Source organism: Hyperolius riggenbachi, chromosome 10, assembly GCF_040937935.1.
Source record: "Hyperolius riggenbachi isolate aHypRig1 chromosome 10, aHypRig1.pri, whole genome shotgun sequence".
NCBI classification, from domain to species: Eukaryota; Metazoa; Chordata; class Amphibia; order Anura; family Hyperoliidae; genus Hyperolius; species Hyperolius riggenbachi.
In genome coordinates this window covers 228,542,466-228,565,162 of record NC_090655.1, presented here as the reverse complement: position 1 = coordinate 228,565,162, position 22,697 = coordinate 228,542,466, and the positions used below count along the sequence as shown (strand labels likewise).

At 44.3% G+C, this 22,697-nt stretch overlaps 1 protein-coding gene across 1 annotated transcript in view; it reads right to left on the bottom strand.

Annotated features, from left to right (window-relative positions):
- LOC137536871 (zinc finger protein 585A-like) overlaps positions 1–22,490 on the bottom strand; it is a 47,034-nt gene extending 24,544 nt beyond the window's left edge. Inside the window, exons 1-5 of the mRNA XM_068259055.1 lie at positions 22,415–22,490; positions 15,551–15,629; positions 15,330–15,427; positions 11,502–11,715; positions 6,070–7,782 (exon numbers count right to left, since the gene is read on the bottom strand). Of these exons, the coding sequence (XP_068115156.1) occupies positions 6,070–7,782; positions 11,502–11,715; positions 15,330–15,427; positions 15,551–15,605 (2,080 nt within the window). The 5' untranslated portion in view covers positions 15,606–15,629; positions 22,415–22,490. The remainder of the gene's footprint in view (positions 1–6,069; positions 7,783–11,501; positions 11,716–15,329; positions 15,428–15,550; positions 15,630–22,414) is intronic.
- Positions 22,491–22,697: the final 207 nt, after the last annotated feature.

The following is a 22,697-nucleotide window of genomic DNA, read 5'->3' as shown; positions in this document are numbered from 1 at the left end:
CCTTCTGCCAATGGCATGTATTGACATACCATTATGGAGGAGGATCTGCAACCTTTGTAAGGTCCAGGTATTGCCTCATGCCACTAGTAGTGACACTGACTGTAGACAAATGCAAAACTAGTGCACATTCCTGATCTGGTGTTTGTCTCTTTGTTGCCCCTGCTGTTAATTTAAATAATTAACACCAAAGCAGTTGAAATTAACAACCACCTCAGCAAGTTAACTGACCAAGTGACCAACCATGTCACTATGCAAGACATTTCATTGAGCTGATACAATAATTTTTGAGCTGTTTATATTTTCTTTAAATAGCTAATTACAGCTGCCTTCTGGTGCCCCATATAGTGGTGGAGTGTCTCAGGGTTCTCTTCTCTCCAACAGTGTACCCTGACTTGCCCCATAATGCGCCTTAACTTCCTAGTGTACATATACGTAGCCACCGAAAATCCACCAAGATTGTCGAGTCACCTGCGCCTGTGCAGTAGAGCGGACCCGATCTGGCTCGGCTATATCTGCCTGGGCCCAAGGGGAAGCTCGTAATGTGCCTAAACAGGAGCACAGATTGGTAAATATTACTGCATGCTGTTTGGATGCTGCCAGCGCTGGATCCCTAAGCCTGAGGACAGGAAAGCCTTATTCGGATTAAGAGGCTTCCCCCTCCGGAGGTTAAATACCCCATTGGGGCAGTTTTTTCACTACATGTGTTCTTTAATGTATCTCATAGTTGCCGTGATTTAGGCAAGTTGAGCAAAAATGGCATGCGCAGGTAGTGCTCAGCAATTTTACCAGTGCTAACGCCAGGGGAGTAACTGGAATTATATTATTACAGCAACCCCCGTTCCCTAGGTAATGTGCACAATGCTATTGTAACGTGCATCACCACAACACACACATTACTCTAGTAACTCAGGTTACGGTAACAGCATAACTGCCGATACTGCCCTGGCATTGGTATCAGTTAAATTGCCATGCGTTCCCTGAGCACAGCAGATTTTTGGGGGGATTTACATGAATCAGGCATCAGCTTCCCACTCCCAGAGTCCACATTGCATATGCTGGCTCAATGTTCACATAGTGTTTCCTAGTGACCAGTGGCTTCTATGCAGTGTATCAGCTTCCCACTGTGTTCTGGATTAGAGAAGCCATACAGTTCCAACCTCATCAACTGTTGCACGGGGAACAAGTGTATCTAGTCTTATGAGACTGGTATGCTTGCCAGTGCCTTGTCTCAGCCGGATTGCCCAACGGCTACAGATGAACGTCCTATTAGCAATAAGAGACGGCACACCACTGGCTACAATGATTTTGCTGTATTGGATGAACAAGTACCCTCTCATGAGCACATATATTGGTGTTTGTATGTTCATTCGCTGTTTAACACCTGAGGAAGAATGTAATATTCGTAACATGTAGTGTACTTGTTCATCCAATACAGCAAAATCATTGCAGCCAGTGGTGTGCCATCTCTTATTGTTAATAGGACATACAGTTACAACCTTACTGGTCACTACCACTCATTGCAGTCAGCACCACTACTAATACTAATGATAACTGGACAGCATAGTGGTGTAGTGGATAGCACTCTTGCCTGGCAGTGCTAAACTCTCCATCCCCACCAAAAAATTGGCCTTAGTCTATGGTAGGGATATTAGTGTACAACTATGGTTTCTATCTCGTTTCTATCTGATTAAAAGGTCAGGCTCCCAGACTGTCTGTGCTATAGGCTGCCATCTTCTTGGCCTGATTTAGCCTTTGCCTTCCCCATTGTAGTCTGAACCAGGGGTATGGTGTAATATCCAGGCCACAGTCACACCCGCAGATCCCCAAAACCTACTCCTCTGCTCACTGCTTCTGGTCTTCTATTCCAAATTTCATGGCTGGATTTAATTATAGAAGCCGATGACCAAAATACAAGCATTTGAGCATGCCAATTACTAAGCTATTAGAGAGAATTTTTACATCTGTACCAGAGATGTCATTGCTTGTTGTTAACCCACTAAGGTCACTACTTATCACCTCCTGCTGCCACTGCTTATCAAGGAACTACTGGCACTACTCATCACTTCTCTAAACTGCCTTTTATTCCTTTTCAGCCCCCTGCTGTACCTGCTTGTCAAGCAACTACTGCCATCACCTCCTGCTCTCACTTCTTTTAACTGCCTGTTGTCATTGCTTGTCAACCCCCTGCTGCCACTGCTTATGACCTCTTGCTGTCATTAATCATCACCTCTGGCTGTCACTTCTCTTCACTGACTGCTACCACTTCTGTTCAACCCATGCTGTCATTGCACATCACCACCTGCTGCTACTCATCACTCACTCACAGGAAAGGAAGGTTCACTTCCACACCCATTTTTTATTTTTGCTGTTGCATGTTACATGTGCTACCACACATCAGCATAGGGCTTCTTCTGTGAAAAGTAGCTCTATTGCTGTACTATTACTTTATCTTGTTTCTTTTAATAAGTGACTGTATTATAAGAAGCTGGCGGTTCAATTGACATAAAAGAGTACCTGAACTGAGAGGAATATGAAGGTTGACATCTTTGTTCCCTTTTAAAGGACAACTGAAGTGAGAGGTATATGGAGGCTGCCATATTTATTTCCTTTTAAGCAATATCAGTTCCCTGAATATCCTGCGGATCATCTGCCTCTAATGCCTTTAGCCATAGACCCTGAACAAGCATGCAGCATATCAGGCGTTTTTGACAATATTGTCAGATCTGACAAGATTAGCTGCATGCTTGTATCTGGTACAGATACTGCAGCCAAATAGATCAGCAGGGCTGCCAGGCAACTGGTTTTGTCTAAAAGTAAATAAATATTGCTGCCTCCATATCTGTTTCCCTTCAGTTGTCCTAAGGATGCCTTTGCTTTTTATTTCAAGTGTCCTTTAAAGTTTTTATGGCACAGCCATACCTGCACTCATTTGGGCCTCATTGTTCTGCTAGTTCATGTCAGAACATGTCAGAGAAGTTATTATCCAAGTTTCGTGAAACAGTGTTGCGATGATCAGACCGGAAGTTCAACTAAAATCTTGCAAAATTGCCAGCAATCATTTTGCTCAACCCCACTGTCCATCTTTGTTTCTGAAGTTAACCTTTAAGGTCACTGAATCGATGAAACTAAATGATTTCATGAGGTTTGACACCACTGGCTGCATGCTTATTCCAGCAGTGTGAGCTGACCAATCAATAGCTGGTTGTGGGATGGGCATGGGTAAGGCTGTTCATTACTTCCTTAGTGTCATAAATGCCACCAAACTCCTCCCACAGGTGTGTTGATGCAGCGGTGGAGATGAGGCTTCTCTGATGAGCATGTGATTGGGGAAACTGAGTTGTGGCCACCCAGAGCCTCTTATCAGCAGCTGTAGGACCACCGTTTACTATTTTGATAACTACGGCTCAGCATTAAGGCAAGGCTAACCATTCGCTACCCATGCTTGGGTTAATTGTTCCCGGCAACTACCATTTTTTACCCGAATCTGCCAGTGATCTATTGTCTCCAAAGTACACAGTTGGAGACCTCAAAGAGGCGCTTTGCTTTGTACTAGACCAGCATGAGTTTTATGCTCCATTCATAGCCTGAGGAAGTGGGATATGCCTGCGAAACGCGTTGCACTTTCTGGAGTATGTGAATAAACATTTTGTTGAACTCTATCAACAGTTTGTTGTGTCTACCTGGAGGCTGGAAATCCACCTCGGTCTCCCCGATTTTTTTAACTTTTTATCTACTTTTATCTTTTTGGCGCTTCTGTTTGCCTGTACATGTTCTAAGTCCACCCTTGGTGGAGGGGTGTTGCCCCTTTTTTCCGATCTACAGAGAGCGACTTCTTAATCCTGAGTGGGGACAGGTCTAATCTCCCCACCTGCATTTACAGTGGTTGCCTGGATGGTAACCCTGGTTTGTGAGTATTAATATCATATATTTACTTTGTAACACCCATATTACCAGTACATACTACACTATATTGGGCTTTCGGTGTCTCTTTCTGTATTCCAATTGAACAATGTCCTATCAGTCCACAGACCTCATGAGGCTGGAGAAAGCCCCAGGTGAGTATAAATGTAGGTATTAAGCCCGTACACTTATATCAGTTCTGCTAAGACATTACCTTACCTGTGAATGTGTCTGGTTTCCTGCAGAACATGTACTGATGCTCTATGACTGGAAGCACATGTGCCTTTTTGCGTTTCTTCCTGTGTTCAATTTTTTTGCGTTTGTGTCTTTTATGTGTTTCCATTTTGCATTTTTATAAATAAATCCTATTTATTGAGTCAAAAAAAATATTATATTTTTCCCCCTTTTTAAAAAGAAAAAAATGCATCAAAAACACATGCAAATTGAATGTGTTTTAATTTCCCATTGGATAGCATTGCATGTGAATCGTTGCACATCCCACTGCAATTTTTGTTCTAAGTAACTAACATTATGTGGGATTTCACAAGTGTGCTCCTTGCCATTATGGAGGTTAGGAATGGTCAATGACATCCAAATAGTTCCAAGTGGAGGAAGGACTATACAATTATATATATATATTTATGACTAAACTAATTTTCAATGCAAGTTTATGCATTGTGAATATGTGGAATTTGATTGGTCCTTTTTTAAGCTGATTAATTTGTGACCTATCAGGACCACTGGAGACTCTTCTCAGATGAAATTTATGGCTTTGTATCCCAGAGGACACAGCTGAGCAATGGCAAAAATCCAGCACAAAAGAAGAACATACATCTGCTATTTTATTATTTTATAGTTTCCATACAACAGAAAAAGGTAAAATACAGAAGAAAAGAACACACAGCTTACAGTAATAAGCAGAGGTTTTGAGCGGGGGGGGGGGGGGGGGAGTCTTGGAGTGGGGTGCGAGCCGAGTAGAGGGGTTTAACTCACCTGAAATCACACCTCTTGCAGATGTGGTCCATCTTCCTCACATTTCTGCCCTCTAAACCGGAACTTCAGATATAAAAGCGGAAGTGTGAGGAAGATGGAGAGCAGCATGGAGTGCATTGGTGAGAGGTGGCGACTTAAGTGAGGTAACGCCCTCTGGGCAGCTGCATTCCCCCACAGCGTACGAAGGAACTTGCCACCAGGAGACTTTGGCACAGGATACAGCCGATATACGGCTTACTCTGCTCCTGCACAAGCCACATGTCCAACACACTAACCCCTACCTGCTCCACCCCAACCGCTCACCCCCCACCCCACCTGCTAGGTCCCAACCCCCCCTCCCCCCCGGGAGACTTGGGCGCAGCATACATCGGGTATATGGCTGATCCTGTTGCTGCACAAGTCCCGGCCGCGTTAAATACTATTCCCCCTCCAGGACCACGTGGATAGTGGGGAATTATGTAATTCAGCTTCCAGCTATTGCTGGCGGCCAAATTACATTGTTTTAATTGTAACTTCAGCTCCGTCTTCCGACGGCGCCGAAGTTACACTCTGTGCGCTGCTATAGCCGTAATTCCTATTATGGTCTATGGTGGCGCCGGCAGCGCCCAAATTTCCTGCGCTGGATTACTTGTGTTCGCAACAGCTCACCATCCACCTGCTGTGCTTTCTGGGGGTGACAAGCCAGTATTATGATGGTAAAATCAACATTATCAACATTATTGGTATATTACATTACTGATTGGAGTTCTGTGTTAGGACATTTTTACATCACTTGAACATAAGGACTCTAAAACTTTACTGACTAAAGATTCCTCTCCATCCTGGCTCATCACTGCATGTCAATTATCAGTCTTGACAGTATACAATCATCAGGTCCATCAACACTATCTGCAGGAAGCAGCCAAGTCCCATTCAAATGTTACATTTTATTGGTCATGTGAGGCTTCTGCAGCTAATCCTGCTTTTGTTTCCTTTATGTTGATAATGTGATCTGAAGTAGCCAAAATAACAGGCTCTGTCAGCACGGCTGTTGCCGCTACTTGGCTCTGCATTATCAGGCTGATTAGACTCCATTGGGGGGATGCAGAGCTCTCCGAGAAGGTTGCAGCCTGAAGCTCTGGAAGTCCATACTGTAGAAGAGATTGCAAATTGTCTGACAGTTATATCAGCAGCATCACTGTGTGTGACTTCTCTGATGAATAATTAGAGTTCCTTTCTGTGTAAAACATTTTCCACATGCTGAACAGGAAAAAGGTCGCTCGCCTGTGTGGATTCTGTAGTGCCTAAGAAGATCTCCTTTCTGAGTAAAACATTTCCCGCAGTCTGAACAAGTAAAAGGACGTTCTCCACTGTGACTTCTCTCATGTATAAGAAGAGCTCCTTTCTGAGTGAAACCTTTCCCACAGTCTGAACATGAAAATGGACGCTCGCCTGTGTGAGTTCTCTGATGTATAAGAAGACCCCGTTTGCCAGTGAGACATTTCCCACACTCTGAGCAGGAAAAAGGTCGCTCCCCTGTGTGAGTTTTCTGGTGTTTCAGAAGGTGACCTTTATCTATGAAACTTTTACCACACTCTGGACATGAAAAAGAATGCTCCCCTGTGTGAATTCTCTGGTGTGTAAGGAGGTGTCCTTTCTGAGTGAAGGATTTCCCACACTCTGAACATGAAAAGGGCCGCTCCCCTGTGTGACTTCTCTGGTGTGTGAGAAGTTCTCCTTTCCGAGTAAAGCGCTTCCCACACTCTGAACATGAAAAAGGCCGCTCACCAGTGTGACTCCTGTGATGTACAAGAAGGTTTCGTCTCGTACCAAATCTTTTCCCACAATCCGAACATGAAAAAGGCCGCTCTCCTGTGTGACTTCTTTGGTGTATACGGAGGTCCCCTTTTTGAATGAAGCCTTTCCCACACTCTGAACATGTAAATGGACGTTCTCCCGTGTGAATCCTCTGATGCACAAGAAGCTCTGCTTTCCGAGAACAACATTTCCCACACACAGAACATGAAAAGGGATGCTCACCAGTGTGAGTTGTCTGGTGTTTCAGAAGGTGGCGTTTATCTATGAAACTTTTACCACACTCTGGACATGAAAAAGAATGCTCCCCCGTGTGAATTCTCTGGTGTCTAAGGAGGTGTCCTTTCTGACTGAAAGATATCCCACACTCTGAACATGAAAAGGGCCGTTCCCCTGTGTGACTTCTCTGGTGTGTGAGAAGTTCTGCTTTCCGAGTGAAGCATTTCCCACACTCTGAACATGAAAAAGGCCGCTCACCAGTGTGACTCATCTGATGTACAAGAAGGTTTCGTCTCGTAACAAATCTTTTCCCACATTCCGAACATGAAAAAGGCCGCTCTCCTGTGTGACTTCTTTGGTGTACACGAAGATCCCCTTTTTGAATGAAGCCTTTCCCACACTCTGAACATGTAAAAGGACGTTCTCCCGTGTGACTCCTCTGATGCACAAGAAGCTCTGCTTTCCGAGAACAACATTTCCCACACACAGAACATGAAAAAGGATGCTCACCGGTGTGACTCCTCTCCTGTAAACGTGTTTTTTTCTTTACACACTCATCATGTTCCAAACAAGACACTATCTTCTCACCTCCATCACTAATAGGACTTGTTTTACTGGAGGACTCCTCTGAATTACGTGCCACATGTGACTGATCCTCAATGTGAAGAGTGGATTGGCTATTTGCGGTAATAACATGAGATTTATCAGAGTAATCTGGGCACTCCGCTGATCCATTCATATGGCTAATACTGTGAGCTGTATTTTGAACAATGGAGTTTCCTCTGGGAGAGCATGGCGTGATGCCCTTATCTTCAGCACTATCACCTGGAGATGAAATATGGTTTCCCTCTGAGGAGTTCTTAATATAGTGCCCATCTGTTGGGAGAGAAATATTGTTCTTAATGTGCATGTTGCAGTAATGATGTATGTACACCTCATATACAGCCCTGTCACAGAGCTCAGGCATAAGAGGTGGTACAAAAAGCAATATAATGATAAAAATCAGGTAAATTAGATTATGCAACCAACACGACTACCTACTTTGGATAGTGAGTGATGGAGGAGAAACGTACCAATCTTGAAAGTGATTATTGCTTCGTTTTTTGCCGGCGCCCAAATTACTCACTGAGCACCTCTATAGCCGTAATTCACATTACGGCCTATGGCGGCGCCCAAATGTCCTTAGCTGCACAGTGCCCTTTTATCTGACTCGGCAGGCACTGTCCCCTGCTGTAGCCACATGCAAGTACTGTCCTCTGCTGTAGCCAAATGCAAGCACTGTCCCCTGCTGTAGCCACATGCAAGCACTAACCCCTGCTGTAGCCACATGCAAGCACTATCCCCTGCTGTAGCCAAATGCAAGCACTGTCCGCTGCTGTAGCCACATGCAAGCACAGCTCCATGCTGTAGCCATATGCAAGCACTATCCCCTGCTGTAGCCACATGCAAGCACAGCTCCATGCTGTAGCCATATGCAAGCACTATCCCCTGCTGTAGCCAAGTGCAAGCACTGTCCCCTGCTGCAGTCACATGCAGGCACTGTCCCTTGCTGAAGCCACATGCAGACACTGTCCCTTGCTGAAGCCACATGCAAGCACTGTCCCTTGCTGAAGCCACATGCAAGCACTGTCCCCTGCTGTAGCCAAATGCAAGCACTGTCCCCTGCTGTAGCCACACGCAAGCACTGTCTCCTGTTGTAGCCACATGCAGGCACTATCCCCTGCTGTAGCCACATGCAGGCACTATCTCCTGCTGTAGCCAAATGTAAGCACTATCCCCTGATGTAGCCAAATTCAAGCACTGTCCCCTGCTGTAGCCACATGCAAGCACTATTCTGCGCTGTAGCCAAATGCAAGCACTGCGCCCTGCTGTAGCACATTCGAGCACAATCCCCGTTTGTAGCCATATGCAAGCACTGTCCCCTGCTGTAGCCACATGCAGGCACTATCGCCTGCTGCAGCCAAATATAAGCACTGCCTCCTGCTGTAGCCACATGCAAGCACTGTCTCCTGCTGTAACCACATGTAGGCACTGCCCCCTGCTGTAGGTATTCTAATCTCTAAATCATAAAGTATAGGAGTATATAGATCTTACCTCCATAAATGAACAAACCTCAGGTGTAGATATAAGTTTTACTGATGCACAATAAGACACCGCTGCAGACTAGTTATTGACCTGAGGAAGCGGGCCAGTACCCATGAAACATGTTGTCTTATTGTGCATCATACTACTTACTGTATATCTACCCATGTGGTTTGTTCATTTATGGAGGTAAGATCTACAGTGGGTTGCAAAAGTATTCAGCCCCCTTGAAGTTTTCCACATTTTGTCATATTACTGCCACAAACATGAATCAATTTTATTGGAATTCCACATGAAAGACCAACACAAAGTGGTGTACACATGAGAAGTGGAACGAAAATCATACATGATTCCAAACATTTTTTACAAATAAATAACTGCAAAGTGGCGTGTGCATAATTATTCGGCCCCCTTTGATCTGAGTGCAGTCAGTTGCCTATAGACATTGCCTGATGAGTGCTAATGACTAAATAGAGTGCACCTGTGTGTAATCTAATGTCAGTACAAATACAGCTGCTCTGTGAGGGCCTCAGAGGTTGTCTAAGAGAATATTGGGAGCAACAACACCGTGAAGTCCAAAGAACACACCAGACAGGTCAGGGATCAAGTTATTGAGAAATTTAAAGCAGGCTTAGGCTACAAAAAGATTTCCAAAGCCTTAAACATCCCAAGGAGCACTGTTCAAGCGATCATTCAGAAATGGAAGGAGTATGGCACAACTGTAAACCTACCAAGACAAGGCCATCCACCTAAACTCACAGGCCAAACAAGGAGAGCGCTGATCAGAAATGCAGTCAAGAGGCCCATGGTGACTCTGAACGAGCTGCAGAGATCTACAGCTCAGGTGGGAGACTCTGTCCATAGGACAACTATTTGTCATGCACTGTACAAAGTTGGTCTTTATGGAAGAGTGGCAAGAAGAAAGGCATTGTTAACAGAAAGCATAAGAAGTCCCGTTTGCAGTTTGCGACAAGCCATGTGGGGGACACAGCAACCATGTGGAAGAAGGTGCTCTGGTCAGATGAGACCAGAATGGACCTTTTTGGCCAAAATGCAAAACGCTATGGGCTTGATTCACCAAGCGGTGCAAAGTGTTTGCACGCTGGTGAAAAGGCCCTTATCACGCCTAAACTCACTTTAGGCATGATAAGAAGAAACTCGCGCGAAGTTACCGTAAGTGCGCGCGCAGCACCCGACGCTTCGCGCGAAGCTCCCATTAAACCCTATGGGACTTTGCGCGCGCGTACGCGCGGTAACTTCGCGCGAAGAGCAGGAAAAAGCGGTGATAACTCAGTGGTGAAAAGGTCATCACGCCTAAAGTCTTTTAGGCGTGATAACTGGGTTATCACCGCTTTGTGAATCAAGCCCTATGTGTGGCAGAAAACTAACACTGCACATCACTCTGAGCACACCATCCCCACTGTAAAATATGGTGGTGGCAGCATCATGCTCGGGGGGTGCATCTCTTCAGCAGGGACAGGGAAGCTGGTCAGAGTTGATGGGAAGATGGATGGAGCCAAATACAGGGCAAACTTGGAAGAAAACCTCTTGGAGACTGCAAAAGACTTGAGACTGGGGCGGAGGTTCACCTTCCAGCAGGACAATGACCATAAACATAAAGCCAGGGCAACAATGGAATGGTTTAAAACCCAAAAATATCTATGTATAAAGCCGCATTTACACGCGTAGATGCGGGCGCGATGTTCCTTATCACTCGAGCCGCTGATGCGGCTCGATTGATAAGATCCGACAGGACGGATCTTGCTTCCGCCGATTCCCTGCTCGCTCCCCGCGAGGGGACAATTGCAGGGAATCGAGCGGAAGATAAGCGGCGCCGGCGGGGAATCGAATCTGGCGCACGTGCGGCGAGCGGGGACGTGGCAGGCACGCACGGGGACGCGGAAGAGGCGATCCGGCGCCTAATAGAGCCGCCGGATCGGAGCCCCATCTACGCGTGTAGATGCGGCTATAGAATGGGCCAGTCAAAGTCCAGATCTAAATCCAATCTAGAAACTGTGGCAAGATATGAAAACTGCTGTTCACAAATGCTGTCCATCTAATCTGACTGAGCTGGAGCTGTTTTGCAAAGAAGAATGGGCAAGGATTTCAGTCTCTAGATGTGCAAAGCTGGTAGAGACATACCCTAAAAGACTGGCAGCTGTAATTGCAGCAAAAGGTGGTTCTACAAAGTATTGACTCAGGGGGCCGAATAATTACGCACATCCCACTTTGCAGTTATTTATTTGTAAAAAATGTTTGGAACGATGTATGATTTTCGATCCACTTCTCACATGTACACCACTTTGTATTGGTCTTTCATGTGGAATTCCAATAAAATTGATGCATGTTTGTGGCAGTAATATGACAAAATGTGGAAAACTTCAAGGGGGCCGAATACTTTTGCAACCCACTGTATATACTCCTGTACTTTATGATTTTGAGATTAGAATACCTTTGGGCACCTCCTACAGTTTTTCCTAGTATCTTTTCTGCATTTGACATTTATTACTTACCAGTGCCAATACGGAGAGAAAATTGTTCCACTTTAATTGTCTCCACCATTACACCCTCTTCCTTAGACTTCTGATTGCCCCTCTGATAGGTCTCTTCTTCTTCTTTATTTGTCCTCATCATGTCACCCTCCTCCGTAAATTGTTGATCACTCCTCACACGCTTCTCTTCTTCATCCTCTTTAATCTCAACTTTCATAACAATCTGTTCTTCTAACTAAAACCACAAAATAATAAAAAACAAAACACATTTAAAGTGTCAGGGTGTGCATAGTCAGAGAGTAACTCATCTTTAGTGTGACGATGCGTATAGCAGATCACCACTATAAAAATCACCAGGGTAACTGGGTGTCATTAAAAGGAACCTGAGGTGTGAGACCTATGGAAGCTGCCATATTTATTTCCTTTTAAACAATACCAGTTTCCTGGCAGTGCTGCTGATCTCTCCGGTCAGTAGGGTCTAGAGGTGCATGCACACATCTGATTTTATGCCCGACTATCGTTCAAACAACTTGTCATTCAAACTAAAAAAACATCGTTCAGACTCCTTGTATACACAGACGACAAAACATTTAAAATGCTAATTACAGCTAATTTACATGTTGTTTGACTGGTCAATAGACTGGATAGAACAATGGACTAGATCAAATGACTGATCAAACGACTTCTTGTTTGAAAGTCTATTAGTCTGACACTATTAGACTTTCAAACAACAAGTCATTTGTACACATGTACGGACGTAACTGTTGTTTGAACGACAGTTGGTCCGTGGATCCGCCAAGTGTATAGGCCCATACAGACGTCGGATTTTTCCAAACGACGGGTCGTTTGAACGTCCCGTCGTTCAGTCGTCCGCACGCGCCCGGCGGATTGCTCAAACTCAGTCTTATCACGCGAACGACAGTCTGTACACACGCCCGATTTGGCGTGCGGACGACTGAACAATGGGACGTTGAAACGACCCGTCGTTCGGAAAAATCCGACGTCTGTATGGGCCTTATCAGTCAAAACTGCTGCCATCAGTCTAACGATCGTTCGTACACACGCCAAACTGACATTCAAATGACCGGTTTGAACGACAAGTCGTTCAGAAATATCAGATGTGCGTACGTACCTTAAATCACACACCTGAAACAAGTATGCAGCTTATCTTGTCAGACATCTGATTTGGATGCTTGTTCTGGGTCTAGGGTCTCAAACTCGCGGCCCGCGGGCCATTTGCGGCCCTCGATACAATATTTTATGGCACGCGCCGGCAAAAGCTTCCTTCTAGTTCGCTTCAGTGCTCCCAAGTAATCAGCCGCATCCCCGCCGCTAAACGAGGGCTGCAGAGCCCCCAAATCGCCCGGGGGGCAATCCACCGGCATTTCCTGGAAGGGGCAGAGCTTCCAGCTTCAGCTCTGCCCCTCCTGACGTCAATCGTGGCGCATCGCCGCCTCTGCCCGCCCCTCTCACTCTTCCTTCACAGAGAGGGGCGGGGAGAGGCGGCGATGCGCCGCGATTGACGTCAGGAGGGGCAGAGCTGAAGCTAAAAGCTCTGCCCCTTCCAGGAAATGCCGGCGGATTGCCCCCCGGGCGATTTGGGGGCTCTGCAGCCCTCGTTTTTCAGGGGGGACACGGCGGATTACTTGTAATGGGAGCACTGAAGCGAACTAGAAGGTAAAAGAGGCAAAATAGTTTGCTTCAGTGTGAATTTGATTTTGAAATAAAAAAAATCAATGCAAGGGACGTGTGTGTGTGTGGGGGGGGGGAGGGGCGTTGGTTTTTGTTTGGGTGGCGGGAGCTGTTGATTGACTTTTTTTGTGAAATCCCTTATGCGGCCCAGCCTCATCCTGACTTTGCCTCCTGCGGCCCCCAGGTAAATTGAGTTTGAGACCCCTGGCTTAAAGTATTAAGGTGGCCACATGCCATGCAATTAAAAGATCAAATTTTACACCAATTTGATAATTACAATCAGTTGTCCCAAAAAATCAATAGCTTTTTTTTAACTCCATCAAGAAAACTGATTGAATTTCCCATTTTTTTTTTTTTTTGATAAAAGAAGATCGGGAGTGTTGGATTTTTCTGATCAATTTTTATCAAAATGGTATGGTGTGTGTGGTAGATTGTCAATCACTTGATGTACAGACCCAACCAATTTTTTCTGAGTTTTCAATCATTTTTTCATAACTGGGGAAAGATTGAACATATGTGTGTGGCACATTGGTCAGGTTTTTGAAATATTACAATCAATCAGAAATGTTGATTGCAATTCTTGAATGTAAAAGATATTTAAAAAATGGTATGGTGTGTGGCCACCTTTAGAGGCAGAGGATCAGCAGGACAGCCAAGCAATGTGCAAGGAAATAAACATGTCAGCCTCCATATCCTTCTCACCTGGGGTTCTCTTTAAAAAGCCAAAACTTTTTCAGGAAACTTGCTGAAAACCATAGCAAATGGCTTGGTGCAGAAGTTACCAACATTCTTACATTTAAAAAAGGACAAAAATCAGAAATGCATTAATACTGCATTATATCCACACAAACAACCTAAAGCCTAACTAAAAGGCACAAGAAAAAAAACAGCATTGGTTGTGCTGACTATATCAGCATCGCCCTGCATACCTCCCAGCCAGAGCTGGTGCAGTGATAAGATACCTCCTCCCCTCTCAGGCACTTGTCTGTCAGGCTGGAGTTTGGCACTTATGCCAGTTAGTCCTGACTGCCAAAGAGAAGCAAAAGAGATTATGTCAACTCTGACGCTCTGAAGTGTGAAACAGACATCTAAGAGGCGAAGGGGACACACTACTACACTAAATGAAGTAGCAGATCTGGCTGGCAAGTCATGCAGGATAGCGCAGAACTAGTCAACAGTACCATACTGTCTGGTTTAACTTGTACTTGCATAGCGGGAAACATGGCAGCGCTTTCAAACAAAACTTATACCTGAATGATTTATGTGCATTGATGTGCAGACCCCAACAAATGGACTACATCACACACCTAGCACTCGCTACAGACAAAAGGGGGGTGAACTTATACCTGAATGATTAATCTGAATTGATGTGCAGAGCCCCACTGGACTGCATTACATACCTAGCACTCACTACAGGCAAAGGGGGGTGTTAGCTTCAGTGGTAATATGTGCACAGATTATTACCTAATAGAGTTCCCCACGGTGGTGACGTACCCCCTCGGGGAAGACCCAACACCAATCCAGCGACAAAAACATAATATTCCTCGTGCTGCTAGTCATACAAATGGTATATACATTTCATAAAACAAAACAGACAAATAAGTGACAGCAGTCAAGGATGCATCCGAACTGTAAACCTACAGAGGCAATGCAAAGCCCCTCCGGGACTAAATACATGCCTTGAATATGAAACAGATGCAAATTCAGATCATTCAGGTATAGGTTCACCCCCCTTTTGCCTGTAGTGAGTGCTAGGTGTGTGATGTAGTCCAGTTGTTGGGGTCCGCACATCAATGCACATAAATCATTTAGGTATAAGTTTTGTTTGAAAGCGCTGCCATGTTTCCCGCTATGTAAGTTCAATGTAAGTATACTAGTGGCCAGCTGCATTCACTGCTTCAAATTCACTTTCAACATTTTTAGATTAGAATTAGCACATAATTTGCATCTGTTTTGCATTCAAGGCATGTATTTAGTTCGGAGAGGCTTTGCATTGCCTCTGTAGGCTTGCAGTTCGGATGCATCCTTGAGCGCTGTCACTTATTTGTCTGTTTTGGTTTAACTTGTAGCCCCCAGTTATGCTTAACACTAGCACTAATGAACCAAGCTTACATAGATACAGAGTTAAGTCTTTTATGAGGATTAGGGTCCACCTACCTGATAATGGTGGGTAGTGGTGAGATCTTCCTGTGGACAATCCTGAGAGTAAAGAAGACCTGTACATCTCTCTGGTGGATTTCTGTAACTGGATCCATCTGTAGGAAACACACAGACTGACTGAATACATTGTCTCTACGTGACTATCAGATGATGGAGGGGATGTAAGTGGTCCCTCTGTACTGTTCTATCCTTTACAAGAAATGAAAGTCTCCACTTACCTGGTGGTGTCTCTGACAAATGATTTTTCATCGTGATGTCCTTGATGAGATCCATGTCTCCTCCTAAATACTGCCACTCCTGAGTGGAGAAAGAGACAGAAACATCTTGACATCTTACAGGAACCTGACACACACACTGATCTGATGACCATTCAGATACATCCCTTGTTGTTACAGGCTAATGTCCCACAATTCTTAGCACAATTTACTACTTTTGAAGCTCTTAAAACTCAGAATTCCATTGTGTAACTGTGCTGCAGATAGGCACCTACCCCTACAGGCTTAAAGGCCCACAGCCGCAGCATATGTATGTAAACTTCATGGCAGGCCTTTGCCTTAAAGCACACCCAAGGTGAAAATAAACGAATGAAATAAACAATTGTATCTATCCTCCTTCTCCTAAAAATGACTTAAGATATTCCACAGTTTTCTCTTATATTTAAATCTACTTCTTAAGTTTTTACTGTTTTATTGTTTTTGCTCAATGACACATTTATTGAAGTATGCCAGAGCTAAAAATCTATGAATTATTGACCCTTTTTATCTCTTTCCTGCTCTCAGAAGCCATTTTCTGCTTGGAAATAGTTTTATCGTTGGTATTTCTTATCAGTGAGAGTCACACTGTAGTCACTTCCTGTATGAGTCAGGACTGAGTCAGCCACTTACATACCTGATATTTAACTCTTTCAGGCAGAGAAAGAAAAAAAAGGACCACAGCATAGTTATTTGTGTGCTAGGCACTGTACATACCCATGTCTATCTCATCATGTCACCTCGGGTATCCTTTAAGAAAGCTCAGGTCCAGCTGAAACATGTAGATGTGGCCACTCATACACACTGATTCCTTCTATGTACGCTTGGCGTGAGCGCTGCTCCATTCTCCAGCAATCGGTCACGCCTGCCGCAAACTTTGCAGACATACGCTGCGGCTCACCGAGATACTGGGAAAGGGCACAGACACCCAAATGAACCAGTTTCACTAGTAACAACCGGAGTTGTGCTTCACACGGGTCCCTCTCCCTGGGACTTCAACTTGCTGCAAACCATCCAGGATCCTCCTGATGCCAGGTTCTGCACGTATCTAAGCGGCAGAGGGTGAGAAGCAACTTCCCATCTTTGTCTCTCCCCTCTCATGTTACTGCAGTTTTTCTTTTTTGACGATACTGAACAGCTTCCCTTACAAGCCTTATGTAGTGTTGGGCCTGACACTGTTTACAATCCATTCAGTGGTCCATTGAGGTTGTTCATGTATGATATGGCTGGATGGGTGGGCTGGTTGTTGGTGAGTTATGTGGGAGCACCACGCAGACGCTAGATAGGGTATTAGCTGATGTGAAGTTTTAACGGGTAATTACTTACACCTTGGTGTTTGCTGCTGGTCCTCACGCATATGTGTATTTTTGATGTGCAACAGTAAAGTGATGTTTTAACTCTGTCTGAGCCCTCCATGAGTTTATGTTCCATATACTACTATTATTGTGTGGATTGGTGCTCTCCGCTTCGGCAGGTATAAGGAGGCCATACATAAAAGACAAAAACAAAAGACAAAGACTTATATTGCGCTTTTCTCCTGCAGGACTCAAAGCGCCAGAGCTGCAGCCAGTGGCGTAGCTAAGGAGCTGTGGGCCCCGATGCAAGTTTTACAGTGGGGCCCCCAAGCACTCTATACATAACAATTGATACGGAGCACCACAGCCTGCCAATGGAAATTACAGTGTCAGAGGTGCAAGAAGGGGATGGACAGCAGCTTGTTAATGATTACCACTATTCAAATTATCTATAGAAGTGATTATTATGAGCACAGGACCAATACAGAGCTAATACTGTAATTGAGGGAGGGCCCTTTGGGGCCCCTCTGACCCAAAGGCCCCGATGCGGTTGCTACCGCTGCAACCCCTATTGCTACGCCCCTGGCTGCAGCCACTAGGATGCGCTCTATAGGCAGTAGCAGTGTTAGGGAGACTTGCCTAAGGTCTCCTACTGAATAGGTGCTGGCTTACTGAACAGGCAGAGCCGAGATTCGAACCCTGGTCTCCGGTGTCAGAGGCAGAGCCCTTAACCAACAACATCAGGCAACTTGGCGGTCGATCGACCATCCAATCAGATTATTATAATCTAATCGCATGAAAATCGGTGCCGCCAAGTGCATGCTCGATCAACTATGCGACCATTTTCGGGCCAAAATTAGTTGCATGAATCGATCGCACATGCTGCAAGATGTAGGGCCGACTTGGTTGCTTGGGTGCACCGAGGTCTGGGATGGCACATTGCACATTAGGGGACAGCTTTTGGTCCAGCAAGGTGGCAGATGCAGCATCACAATGCCAATTCCGGATCAATTTCAGCATGCAATTGATCGGGAATCGGCCTGCGGTGTATGGGCAGCTGACAGATCTCTCTCTAATCAAAGAGAAATTTGCCTCAGTCAGATCTGCCCATCATCGCTGAATGTATGGCCACCTTAAGAGTTTTCTTTCAAATTTGGTTTGATGCAGAAACTTTGATGTTTATATAGTACTTTGTAAGGGCCCCGGGGAGCACTAGATGGGGAGACCTGGGGACCAGCAAGTCAGATGTGCACTGAGACAGCAGTGTGTGGCAGTGAAAGATTCCTAACTGATCAGATTTCAATCAGAGAATGATCCATCTCTCACTGGAATCTGGTGGCCATCTACAAGTGAACGACTATTAAGTTTCAACAACAACACAAATCTAAGCTTAGTAATGTGCCTGATTTACAGTGGCTTGCAAAAGTATTCGGCCCCCTTGAAGTTTTCCGCATTTTGTCACATTACTGCCACAAACAAGAATCAATTGTATTGGAATTCCACGTGAAAGACCAATACAAAGTTGTGTACACATGAGAAGTGGAACGAACATCATACATGATTCCAAACATTTTTTACAAATCAATAACTACAAAGTGGGGTGTGCATAATTATTTAGCCCCAGTTGGTCTGAGTGCAGTCAGCTGCCCATAGACATTGCCTGATGAGTGCTAATGACTAAATAGAGTGCACCTGTGTGTAATCTAATGTCAGTAGAAATACAGCTGCTCTGTGACAGCCTCAGAGGTTGTCTAAGAGAATATTGGGAGCAACAATCCCATGAAGTCCAAAGAACACACCAGACAGATCAGGGATAACGTTATAGAGAAATGTAAAGCAGGCTTAGGCTACAAAAAGATTTCCAAAGCCTTAAACATCCCACAGAGCACTGTTCAAGCGATCATTCAGAAATTGAAGGAGTATGTCACAACTGTAAACCTACCAAGACAAGGCCGTCCACCTAAACTCACAGGCCAAACAAGGAGAGCGCTGATCAGAAATGCAGTCAAGAGGCCCATGGTGACTCTGGAAGAGCTGCAGAGATCTACAGCTCAGGTGGGGGAATCTGTCCATAGGACAACTATTAGTCGTGCACTGCACAAAGTTGGCCTTTATGGAAGAGTGGCAAGAAGAAAGCAATTGTGAACAGAAAAGCATAGGAAATCCCGTTTGCAGTTTGCCACAAGCCATGTGGGGGACACAGCAAACATGTGGAAAAAGGTGCTCTGGTCAGATGAGATCAAAATGGAACTTTTTGGCCAAAATGCAAAACGCTATGTGTGGCGGTAAACTAACACTGCACATCACTCTGAACACACCATCCCCACTGTCAAATATGGTGGTGGCAGCATCATGCTCTAGGGGTGCTTCTCTTCAGCAGGGACAGGGAAGCTGGTTGAGTTGATGGGAAGATGTATGGAGCCAAATACAGGGCAATCTTGGAAGAAAACCTCTTGGAGACTGCAAAAGACTTGAGACTGGGGCGGACGTTCACCTTCCAGCAGGACAACAACTCTAAACATAAAGCCAGGGCAACAATAGAATGGTTTAACCGGTTCAGCGCCGCAGTGCCGAAAATCTCATGCATCCGAGCAACGTTCACCTCCCATTCATTCGTCTATAACTTTATTGCTACTTATCACAATGAATTGATCTATATCTTGTTTTTTCCGCCACCAATTAGGCTTTCTTTGGGGGGTACATTTTGCTAAGAGCCACTTTACTGTAAATGCATTTTAACAGGAAGAATAAGAAAAAAACTGAAAAAAATCATTATTTCTCAGTTTTTGGCCATTATAGTTTAAAATTAATATACGCTACCGTAATTAAAACGCATGTATTTTATTTGCCCATATGTCCCGGTTCTTCCACCGTTTAAACAATGTCCCTATCACAATTTATGGTGCCGATATTTCATTTAGAAATAAAGGTGCATTTTTTCAATTTGCGTCCATCCCTATTTATAAGCTTATAATTTTAAATAATATAATAACATATTCTCTTGACATGCATAATTAAAAAGTTCAGACCCTTGGGTAACTATTTATGTTGTTTTTGTTTTTTTTTAATTGTATTTTTTTTTTTTAATAAAAAAAAGTGTATGTGGGTAATTTTTGGTGTGGGAGGGAAACTGCTAATTTTAAATGTAAAATTATATTTTTTTTTAATCAAAAATGTATGTGGGTGCAGTTTACTATTTGGCCACAAGATGGCCACAGTGAAAAAAGTCCTGGATGCGAACGATCTCGCATCCAGGAACTAAAATGCTGGGGAAAAGTTTCCTGGGGGCAGAAATACCACGCTCTCTGGAGAGAAAGCGTCGGTATTTCTGGGGGGAAGTTAGATCGGTGAATGGGAATTATATTCCCATTCACTGATCGGGGGGCTAGCGGCGGTCGCGCGCACCACGCAGGGAAAGTAGCAGTGCCTATCTGGACGAGGAAATTCGTCCAGATAGGCCGAACTGGTTAAAACAAAACATATCCATGTGTTGGAATGGCCCAGTCAAAGTCCAGATCTAAATCCAATCGAGAATCTGTGGAAAGATCTGAAAACTGCTGTTCACAAGCGCTGTCCATCTAATCTGACTGAGCTGGAGCTGTTTTGCAAAGAAGAATGGGCAAGATTTCAGTCTCTAGATGTGCAAAGCTGGTAGACATATACCCTAAAAGACTGGCAGCTGTAATTGCAGCAAAAGGTGGTTCTACAAAGTATTGACTCAGGGGGGCTGAATAATTACGATAAAGGAGAGGAGAGGGAGACAATCGGCACTGCTTCTATTGCTATTTAATCCAGAGTGTGGTGGAACACATGTAAACAATCCAATACAGTGTATCTTCAAATTGTGGCATCAAAATTATTCATTCAACGTAAACATTCATGAACATACCATTGTCTGAGGTGGTGTGGTAGCGGTGGGTGCTGGGCACAGATACCGTGTTATATGCTATATCCTTTCAAATTCAGCGCAAATACTGTAGTGCCGACGCTTTTCTTCTTCTATCATAGAAATAGGCTGAATAATTATGCACACCCCACTTTGCAGTTATTGATTTGTAAAAAATGTTTGGAATCATGTATGATTTTCGTTCCACTTCTCACATGTACACCACTTTGTATTGATCTTTCACGTGGAATTCCAATAAAATTGAGTGGAAAACTTCAAGGGGGCCGAATACTTTTGCAACCCACTGTATCTTTGCAATATAGAGAGCTGAACTGAGTGGGCTGCATCCTTTTTTCAACAAAAACTGGAGTTTCCTTGGATGAAAAATGACCTATGCCCGTGATAACAGAGGCATGGCAACGTTAAACGGAACCGAAAGTGAGAGGGATATCCAGACTGTCCTGCTGATCCCTCTGCCTCTAATACATTTAGTCATAGACCCAGAACAAGCATGCAGATCAGATGTCTGCCAAAAATCTGTCAATATTTGCCACATGCTTGTTTTAAGTGAGGGTTTCAGACACTATTGCAGCCAAATAGATCAGCAGGACAGCCAGGCAACTTGTATAGTTTAAATGGAAATAAATATGGCAGCATCCATATACCTCTCACTTCCGGTTCCCTTTCAACTTTTCCTCAGTTCTTTTGAAGGAGGTCCTAATATAAGTGGTGGCAAAAATGTTACAGTGGGATTGGTGCAGTACACTGCCAGAGGGTTTAGACACTTGTATTTGGGTGAAAGTGAAAACAAGAGGCGATAAGCTCAAGGCATAGGAGATCTATTCTGTCAGAGCTTCAACCTTCCAGCAAGAGATGAAGCTGTTCTGATTAGGCAAAAAAAAGCATGGTTTAAGTGAACCATTGAGAAAGTCCATAGGGAAATTCTGCTAATGTGATTGGGTGGACACCACCCTCTCGAACTCCTAGGTTTCAGATAGTTTTTAGTAAGAATATGTCCACACTATTCAACCAATTGGAATGCTTCAAGTTGTAGATGTTGCTGTGATTGGAGAACTGTTCCCTATGGAGTTTCACACTGGCTCAACCATACTAGCTCGGGCAAAAGGTTTTCTCTTCTCAAAAAAGTAATTTTCCTTTACCGTGGACCCCAGGACAGCAATATAGCATAATACACGGCTACCGGGTCTCTTATCCCCAGCTGCATTCATATAAATAGGTACAATGTAGCTTTAACAGTTTCTTGGCAGCTGATCTATCTCAGCAGCCAGTGACATGAGTACAATAGATCTGTACATCAGTCCTGAAACAGGGACAAATGAGGAAGAAAGTGGGACAGAGGTATTGGGTTACCAAAGTGGGACTGTCCCTCCTATAGAATTGGAAGCTATGAGTTTGTTGAGGGGAAAAAAACCCAAAAAAAGATTACATGTTCTGTTGAGGTGAGAAAATTGCGTTTTCCCCATACCCCATGTCCCCCAAATGGGGACATTTCTACAGCTTACTGTTTAGATGGATATTATAGATGGAAGCATAAATATACACATTATATAACTGCAGACAGGAAATGACACAGGTCGCTTGTGGGGCATATCCATAATAATAAACATGACAAAATATGCTTCTTATTACCTCCTTTGCTGTCAGTTTCAGCAATGCCCCCACTCTGCTTCCTCTCACTTCACTTCTAACATAAACTTCCGGGCTGTGCGTTCCACCTCTTTCCCTATAGTCCACCATTTCCTGTTTTGGTATTCCTAGGTGAAGATCACCACCTTGTGTTGAATATGTGAACTGCAGCTTCTTATAGTTCAGCACTTCAAGTTCACCCAAACTGAGAGGGATATAAAGGATGCCATATTATTTATTTTTAAACAATACCAGTTGCCTGGCAGCCCTGCTGATCTCTTTGGTA